General features: G+C 39.2%; 1 protein-coding gene across 2 annotated transcripts; it reads left to right on the top strand.

Moving 5' to 3' along the window:
- The first annotated feature begins 1,631 nt into the window (after positions 1-1,631).
- On the top strand, positions 1,632-7,959 carry smim24 (small integral membrane protein 24). 2 transcript variants are annotated; one of them, XM_017718198.2, is made up of 3 exons: positions 1,632-1,800; positions 4,115-4,247; positions 7,648-7,959. In XM_017718198.2, exons 1-3 carry the CDS (start codon positions 1,734-1,736, stop codon positions 7,736-7,738), a joined length of 291 nt encoding a protein of 96 aa, XP_017573687.1. In that variant the 5' UTR covers positions 1,632-1,733; the 3' UTR covers positions 7,739-7,959. The 2 variants fall into 2 exon arrangements, with proteins under 2 accessions (XP_017573687.1, XP_017573688.1); XM_017718199.2 differs by having other exon boundaries at positions 1,634-1,800; positions 7,651-7,959.
- The last annotated feature ends 1,648 nt before the right edge of the window (positions 7,960-9,607 follow it).

Below are 9,607 nucleotides of genomic sequence, written 5' to 3'. Positions count from 1 at the left end.
CACACACACACACACACATACACACACACACACACACACACACACACACACACACACACACGCACACACATGCACACACACACACACACACTCTCGGGCTAAATAGTTGCTTTTATTGTGAGCCTGTAAAGCCACAAATGAGTGATAGAGAACAGCTGATAAACAATCAGGCTCAGAGTGGAGTTTGTGCTGGGAGAGAGAGGATTATGCTGGAGCATTACTCACTGCTGTCATTAACTTTAAAGCAGAATTAAAAGCTGAGCAAATTTCAGATTCAGACCATTCAAAATAATGCACTGTTTGCTTCAGTAAGTAATGCAAATCTTAGCACTTCATTACTAAAAGGCAGATTATAGTTCAACAGACAAGAGATGGAGCGTTGTATAAATAGAGAAAAACACAGAGAAGGCAAAAGAAGTCAAAAGAGCAGATATACTAATGATAATGAAGTGTTAGTCAACACTTAAAAGCGTGCATATAATCTAAACTATGATTTGGGCAGTTCAGGAGCCCACAAGAAACGTGTAAACCAGGGGTGGTGTCCTAGGGATGGTGTCCAGCACAGTTTCAATTTGATACATCAAATAAATCTGGCGACTAACTGCCAAGTTAAATCAGGTCTGTTGGATTAGGAAAATCACCAACCTGTGCTGGACTCCAGCCTTCCAGGACTGGGATTCGCCACTTATGTTCTAATCCATGATTTTTGAGTGGTTCAGGAGCCCACAAGACATATCTAATCTATGATTTGGGCAGCAGTTTATGCCCCCAAAAACAATGCAAATACACACACAGCGTCCCCATAAAAACAGTAAAACTGTTTTGACCATTATCCAATTTACATTTTGACTGTTATCCAATTTTCCTCACATCCATACCAGGAACAGATATGTTATCAATAAGGATACTGAATGATTATTAAAACACTTAATAATATAATAACATAATTTGGATTGTACCAGTGTCGCCTCACAGCGAGGAGGGCCTGGGTTCGATTCCCCGGCCGGGCGACTGGGGTCCTCTCTGTGTGGAGTTTGCATGTTCTCCCCGTGTCTGTGTGGGTTTCCTCCGGGTTCTCCGGTTTCCTCCTGCAGTCCAAAGACATGCGGTCAGGCCAATTGGACATGCTACATTGCCCCTGGGTGTGAGTGACTGTCTGTGTCTGTCTGTCTGCCCTGCGATGGCCTGGCGACCTGTCCAGGATGTATCCTGCCTTCCGCCTGATGACCGCTGGGATAGGATCCAGCACCCCCCGCGACCCTGAGGGAGAAGCAGCTTAGAAAATGGATGGATGGATGGATGGATGGATTGTACCAGACTGGAGGAAGAGCTAACCTGACACTCAAACCCTAATCTTAATCTCAGTCTAAAACCTAATCTTACACCCAATGCTTACTCTAACACTAACAACAAACTAAACCTAAACCTGACCTTGAAACCTAAAGTTAACACTCATTAAAACGCGATCCTTAACCTCAGTTCTAAACCTAAACTGAACATGCAGGGGGGAGGCTGTATTTATGTTTAACTCTGATCTATGACACTTAAAAGCAGTAATGTTTATCTTTACAGCACACGTGCGCAGTCAGTGATCTGAGGGCTGTGCTGGTGACGTGCCTTAAGCTGCTCCCTCTCTTATTCCACCTGCACTTTGCTCTTCGTACGAACAGATTCACATGTTCTGAAAGTGTTTACTGAAGACAGGCAGACACTAAAGAGCACAAATCTGCAAAATGTTTCATCTCAGGAACCTCCTTGCTTGCTTACTGCTGTCTGTCTCCATTTGCCAGGCAAGAACAGGTGAGTAAAATCATCTCTTTTATCAGATTTGAACCCCTTCAAAGGGAACTGCAATGATTTTTCAAAACTTCCGCATAATTTAATGGTTAAGATGTAACATTTTGCAGAGTAGTTTGACATGAAATGGTTCATACAGAAACTTACCGACTTAATTGGACTTGATAGGAACCGGGGCTCCAGATTTCCTTAATGTAAATATAGTCTTTTTTATTTAAAAGTGGCCGTTTTTATGTGGAATGTTGAGGTGAAACAGTGGTGGATATATATATATATATTTTACTCTCTGAGTGACTTTGAGGCATTAATCTCTTCAGACGTCTGGTTCCTATCACCACCACTGTGAAAAAAGAATCTGCAAGTTTCTATAGAACAGAGCTTTTCACACCAAACCACTCTGAATAGCTTTGTTTACATTTTAACCATTAAATTTGCAGACAATTTGAAAAATCACTGTGCTGTTTCTCTGAACAGCAAAGGCCTGTATGTGGAACCTTACTTCAGTTCTTCACTCTCAGAACAACGGGTGTGAAGATGAGCCTAAACCCAGCCTCAAGTAAAAGTGTTGTTACTGTAATGATATAATGACTCCGGTAAAAGTTAAAGCAGCTGCACAAAAACTGTTCTGAGTGATTCACCATTCCTATTCACCAACTCTTACTGAGCTGCAGAACTGCAGTGGAACTTCTTAGTACAGCCAGAGGAACTGTGAACGAGTATGTTTGGCTCCATTCTTCTCTTTTTGAATTCTTTTGGTCTAAATTGAAATGCTAAAGCTCCAGAGTGAGCGATCTGAGCGACAGTGAAGCAGTGCAGGGAGCTGAACCAACACAACAGAAAGCAATAATCCTAAAAAAAAGATCCACAAACAAAACATTAATGACTAAAATAGAACTAAAGAAAATATACATTTAGTTTGCTCATTGATATACTGGAGTATAATCAAAAGTATTATCATTATACAGTACAAATCCATCAGACTATATACTTCATTACATGTGTTTGAGTAATGGACCTCTGCTCAGAACCACATAAAGAGAAAATGTAATTAACAACTGAATAATAAGCCTGCAGTTTAAGGCATAAAAGGGGAAGTCAAAATATCTGTATTATTTAATGGTTAAGATGTAAACAGAGTCATTCAGAGTGGTTTGGTGTGAAATTCTCCGTTCTAGAAAAACTTACTGAGTCAAAACTGTTCACAGTGGTGGTGATAGGAACCAGGTGTCCACCTCTAAAAGCTCCCTCACAGAAAGTTACTACATGAAATGGCTATGAGTCAGACACCACTGCCTGATGTCTGACTCATTATTTTACAGTAGTTTTGAGAAGGTTTTGGCCTAAAACTGGTGGTTTGGATAGTAAATAAAATGGCTATATTGGGAACCCCTGGTTCCCATCATCACCACTATAAAGAAATCTGAGTCTCTACAATCATCCATTTCAAACCAAACCACTCTGAATGACTCAGTTTACATCTCAAACACTGTGTCATGCAGAAAGTTTGTAAAATAGGTGGCCTTTTCTTTTAAATCTTACTCCTCCTTTTAGATTTATTCATTTAAACATGTCATAATGTTTTGGTTTGATTTTGTTGCTGTCTCAACTGAATACATTTTACAATACAGAAAATACAAGAGTGCCTGAAAATGTGCCTTATGTTAATGCTTTCATTTCCATTTCAGTTTATTAGAGCATTCAGCATTAGAAAAGCACTGTATTAGAGGCTTTATAACTGTGTACTACGTTACCCTAAACGCTGATGGCTGATGAGAACACAGCAAATGTCCAGAAAAGATAAAATTGAGATAATATATTAGTAGAGCAATATATCATTCCGGCAAACAGGTAGTAAATTTAGATTTTTTCCTGTGGAGAATGTATTACTCACTAATATTCAGCCCCTGATGACTTTTCCTGTAACAGAAATGAAGGTTCTGTGCAGGTACATTTTTTTGTTCATCAAGGTACAAACAATGTAATTGTTCCCTCAAAGGTACAGCAGTGGTTTTAAGGTCCGATTATGTCTCCTAAATAAGTTTTTTACCCAGTGAAAACTATGTATTTGTACCTTTTCATAACCGAAGGTTTTAAAACAGAACTATAAAATAAAAGCCTGGAGACGAGACGGGGTGTGTGGAGTTGGTACAGCTTAGAAACTATCATTTTAATGGATTATGGTACAAGTACGTTCCCTGGCTGAAGGTACTGATAGAATATAACTCAACATGCTACAATAAGGTATGTTGTGTTGTCACATCCCTTCTAGCCACAGTGTTATTTAGATAAAGTACCTGGCTTTATGTTGACCACACAGGCGGCCTGCGCACTGCAACTCAGGAGAAAGTGACCCTGCAGCCGTGGCTGGTGGGACTGTCCGCTGTGGTGGGCTTCCTCTTCATCGTCTTCTTCATCCTCATTCTGAAACGGATCTTTTTCAAGAAAGACAAGTGAGTATGAGTGACTTGCATGAAAGGTTAATGTAAAAGGGCCAGTATGGCATTACAACTGGAAAAGGAGAAGCTCACCCAAATTCAACCATTCTGAAAATGTTTGAAAGAGCTTGCGACCGTCCCATCACCACAATAGTTCTACATCAAAAGTGTAAATTGTACAAGCTTTTACAGATGCTCTGAGCATACATATTTGGGCTTGTGTGTGATGAAATAGCTAATTGATAATCCTGATCTTTTAATAATGAGAAAATACTTTACACTAGTGCAGAGTCAGAGAATGCTACTGAATGTTCGACAGTTTGAGGGCCCCAGTCTTTACTGAAGACTTTACTAGTGCTTAGTTTATGTACATGAAGTTACAACACATTATTCCAATGTCCAAAACACGGCTAGATTTAAGAAGGAGGAGGCTAAGCCTCTACCGGGGGGGGGAGAATTTTCATGCCCCCCAAAGGAATTATTTTTTTAGAGAAGCAAGAGGAGTAAAGTTGATTTTAAAAATATGATACTTGGTGAAGTTGGCTCAGATAAGCGCCACCACACAATCCTATCTGGCCTGCAACCTATTTTCATTTTTTATTAATATTACCCCATTTCACAATGCGCTGTACTACAGTCCCCAGCATGCACTGCAACATAATATGTTCCGACACTCCTACCCTGACAACAGCCAATGGGACAGTGGTTTCAATTCAATTCTGCACTATTCTGTGCAATTCCACACCAGTCATATCACCAAAATGCATTTCAGTTGCAGTTCAACCAACATAAACACTTAACGTCAGCTCTTTTAGCTCTCTTCTTTTTTTGTATTTCAAGTATTTATGTAATATTTTAAGGTCTACCACAAGTGCCTGTATTTTACTGCTGGGGTTTTTGCATATTTTGAATAAACAATGGCCAGTTCAGATTACAGCACAACAGTCATTAAAAAAATACATTTATTTTCCCCTGACCCACAGATTTGATGAGATTTTTGTAATATGGACTTTTTACTGGCTGAGTTTGACATCCCTGGTTCATAGTTAGTATTAGGCACAGTACTAATTACTTAAATGCTGTCCATCCTCTTACAACAGACCCAGATCAAGCAAAGGTACAGAAGCCAAGCACTTCTCTCTTTTCTGTGTGAGATATGCTGCAGGGTCTAAACATGTTATTGGAATATACAGACTCGCCTCTTTTTAAGAAATGTCTTGTGTCCATTAACTGCTTTAGGAAGTGGCGAGCACTATGCCCCTTTCACTGATATTATCATACTAATGTTAAGACGTTAAGACATTGATTGAAGAGAAATATGAAAAAAAAAGAATATATAAAGGTAAAGTTCAGCTCCTCACTGCTGGGCTTTAGTTGCATTTAGGGCCTCATCTGCTTTCAAATAGGGACAATTTATTCTCGTCCACCCCTAATTCTTCAGTGATATGGAGCTAAGACCAGCGATTTAGCAGCTTCTCATTCGAATTTTCCCGTTCCACCTTAAATGGTGCAGCAGTTCTGATACCTGAAGCGGCAGAATGTAACTGCTGCACCATTTAAGGTGGAACGGGGAGTTTAGCTAGCCAGCTACTGATACATTAGCATACTACTAGCGATTTTTTTCGCTTGTTATGAAGAAAAGGACCATAATAAATAAAGATAATACAATGGTTACTGTAACGGAAAAAATACGTACATTTGTGGGATTCTGTGGCCGCTTGCACCGCCAGCTTGCCAGTTTTGTCTTTTTCCCTCATAACATAAAACCTAAGCGGCAGGGCGAGGGGTTAGATGGGATTGGGCCCAGTGGCTCTTTAGGAAAGCATGATGTTTAGGTAGAACCATTTTCATGCTTAAATCGTTCTTTTCATGGTGTAATGGTTCTTCATATTGGTGGAGAATGTGTTGTGTATGGTTCTATACAGAACCGATTTGAAAATGGTTCTATATAGCAATCCAAAAAGATTCTGCTGTTGTTACACAAGCTTGACATCGTAGTAATTGCAGAACCATTTTTGGTGCAACCCAGTTAGCAAAATTTGCCTAGCTCACTTGTGGGCCATGTCCTTTGTTTTTCTGGCCCGGTATACGGCTGGGTCCCTGGCCCAGATCTGGCCCACGCACTGTAAAGTGAGTAGAAAGGATAAGGGATATGGCCCAAATCTGGTCCCAATGTGGCCCAACTACATTGTTGGTCCACCAGATTCATGGCAGAATTGTCTCAGAATAAAGCTGTCCAGGATATGGCCCTGTTGTGGACCTCATGCATAACATCTACCAGGTAGTCAAGCAGAGCTCACATACTAAAGCCAGAATTGGCCCAAAACTGTCTGTTATGTGGGAATAAGCTGTCATTCCTCAGAGGTACACTTAATTTCCAGTTTCTAATGATTGTACCCCTCCTCAAAATCAAAAACAAACAAACAAACAAACAAACAACACAGTGCAAATACTATAATACATATTGACAAAAGCTGCTACAAAATTCAACATTTTAGCCGCAACAATCACAAAAAAGTCATCTGGATCTTGGTGAGACTGTGACGTTACACATTTGGCACACGTGTGTTTTTTTTTTAATTTTGATATGCTAATATTTTTTATTTTTTTTTGCTTTTTATGAGCTACTTTGGCTGAATCTCTAATGGCCATGATATTATAAGGCTTGTATGGACTTTTATGATGAATAGTTTTATCTTTGCACATGTTCAGATACAGTTCAAGGTCTCAGTCACGCAGCAGTTATTAAATCATTACAGAAATCACAGCCATAATGCATGTGTCTGTCACTTTCCTTTCACCTCTGGCCAAAGCACTGCGTCCAGCACAAAGATTAACCATTCCAAAGAGGTCAAGAGGTCAAGTGTAATAGCTTTCTCCCTGAAAGTTACAGTTTACATATGAGGCGGAAACTAACCAGACGTGTTGCTTTAAACAGTTACCGATCCTGTTTTATGTTGACGCAGTTTGTGTTAGCCATCCTCTAGCCTTTCATCAAGCCGCTCTTGGCTGGATATTTTTGGGTGGTGGACCACTCTCAGCCCAACATCTCACTACAAAGACTATAGTCTGTCATTGTAAATCTACATAGTAGATCTATGAGGTTGGTGTTTCTAATAAAATGGCCAGTGATTGGAAGCACAAGGTAGGCGTTTCTAATAAAATGGCCAGTGAGTGGAAACACCAGGTAGGCATTTCTAATAAAATGGCCAGTGAGTGGAAGCACAAGGTAGGCAATTCTAATCAATTGGCGAAAGTGTGGAAGTACAAGATATGTGTTTCTAATAAAGTGGCCAGTGAGTGGAAGCACAAGGCAGGTATTTCTAATAAAGTGGCCAATGAAGGGAAACACAAGGTAGGTGTTTCTAATAAAGTGGCCAGGGAGTGCATATAAGATGTGATGTTTTTTTCTCAGCAGGGATGAAAGGGAGACAGACTTTGAGGGGTATGAAAACAAGGCTCTAGACCTGGAGATAGCTGAGGAGACCAAAACGAGCCAATTCTAATGAAGAAAGAAGATGGATATGGGCTGGCCTCAAACTGCAACCCTGCTGCTCTGCACCATCTGGCTGGTGACAAATTGGCAAATGATGTATGGACTTCGTACAAAATAATTTCCAAATATTGTAAAAATTGTAAGTTTATCTGAATGTCTAATTTGAATGTGAGGCTGCACTGTTTCCCAGTAAACTTGGAGTAAATATGTCACAAATCTGACATCCAACAACTTCTGTCATTAGGTGTTTCAGTCACTAGGTGGGACCAAACTCACTTTGTGAAGGTTTTGGAAAAAATCAGGTCTGCATGGTACTGTGAATCTGAGTCGATCTCATAAGGACAGGTTTACTTTCTGTGATTTATATTATCAGAAAAAAAGTACCAAACTGTCACTGGGGCAGTCCTCCTCTTGTCACTAGGGTGGTTCCCTCAAGGGTTCATCTCAGTACCTTTAGTCAGGGATCATAACTGAACCATAATCCTCTGAAATGATGTTATAAGTTATAATACTGACTCCACACACCCAGTCTCATCTCCAGGCTTCTTATTTTACTGTTCTGTTTTTAAACATTAGGTTAGGTACATAGATGTACTTTTTACTGGGAAAAACTTATTTAAGGTGCACAACTGGACCTTAAACCCACTCTTGTGCCTTTAAGGGAACGTATACATTGTTTGTACCTTGATGAATGAGAAATGTTCCTGCACAGCACCTTCATTTCTAACAGTGTGGGATAATGTTAGAGACATCATCCCCCTGGCTGCTGTGGTAAAATGCACATTCAAAAGTTATAGAATATATACATTTTGTTTAATATTATAACTGAAGTTAGACCAAGTCCAAACATTCAAAAATATTTAAACACTAAACCAAGTTGAATTCATTCTATCATTAGAATGCATGTAAAAGCTTTTTGTGTATTTCAGGGGCACAAACACTGTGAACAATCATATCTTGGCAAGTTAAATCATGTTAAATGTGGTCAATATGCCTAATATTTCTCATTATGAGATCATTGTAACTAACAGGAGAGGGCAAAAACATTCTTTAGTTTGAATGTAAATCAATGTGAAGATATTTTATTCCAAGTAATTTTAGAGCATTTCTATTGATCCATTCATCCTGGAATAAAATTGAAAGTGAAACAGAAAACAAAAAATCTACAAAAACCAGTCTTCTTTGGACACAGATGTTATACAAGATTACCTTTCTTCTCAGCATATTTACTAATTTAAGAGGAATTCCACTGATTTATTAACATTTCTGCATAGGTAACTGCTTAAGATGTAAACAAAGTCATTCAGAGTGGTTTGGAGTGAAATGCTCTGTTCTAGAGAAACTTACTGAGCCACTATTGTTGACAGTGGTTTTCATAAGAATAAGGCATCTGATGAGTTTAATGCCTCTAAAAGCTCCCTCATAAAATGTTATCACATGAGATGATTATGAATACACTGCATGATACATGTGACATTGATCTGCAAGAGTTGTGATGTAACATCTTGGCCCAAGACATATTTTTAAAGTCTATAAAATAATCAATGTTTCTTGACAGTTAAACACTTTACCTCATTCTTTCTTGAAACAAGCAAAGCACTGAAATATGACTTTTGCTAGATCTTCTACTTTTGCTAGAACTTTACTACCACAAATGACTTAAAGTTATTAAGAATGTATATAAGTAGATATACATATACACTGTTTTGCCAAAAGTGTTCATTCACCCATCCAAATAATTGAATTCAGGTGTTCCAGTCACTTCCATGGCCACAGGTATATAAAGCCGAGCCCCTAGGCCTGCAGACTGCTTCTACAGACATTAGTGAAAGAATGGGTCGCTCTCAGGAGCTCAGTGAATTCCAGCGTGGTACCGTGA

Source organism: Pygocentrus nattereri, chromosome 28 (assembly GCF_015220715.1).
Source record: "Pygocentrus nattereri isolate fPygNat1 chromosome 28, fPygNat1.pri, whole genome shotgun sequence".
NCBI lineage: Eukaryota > Metazoa > Chordata > Actinopteri > Characiformes > Serrasalmidae > Pygocentrus > Pygocentrus nattereri.
Note: the sequence above shows the minus strand (reverse complement) of the source record. Positions and strands in the feature narration are given on the sequence as shown.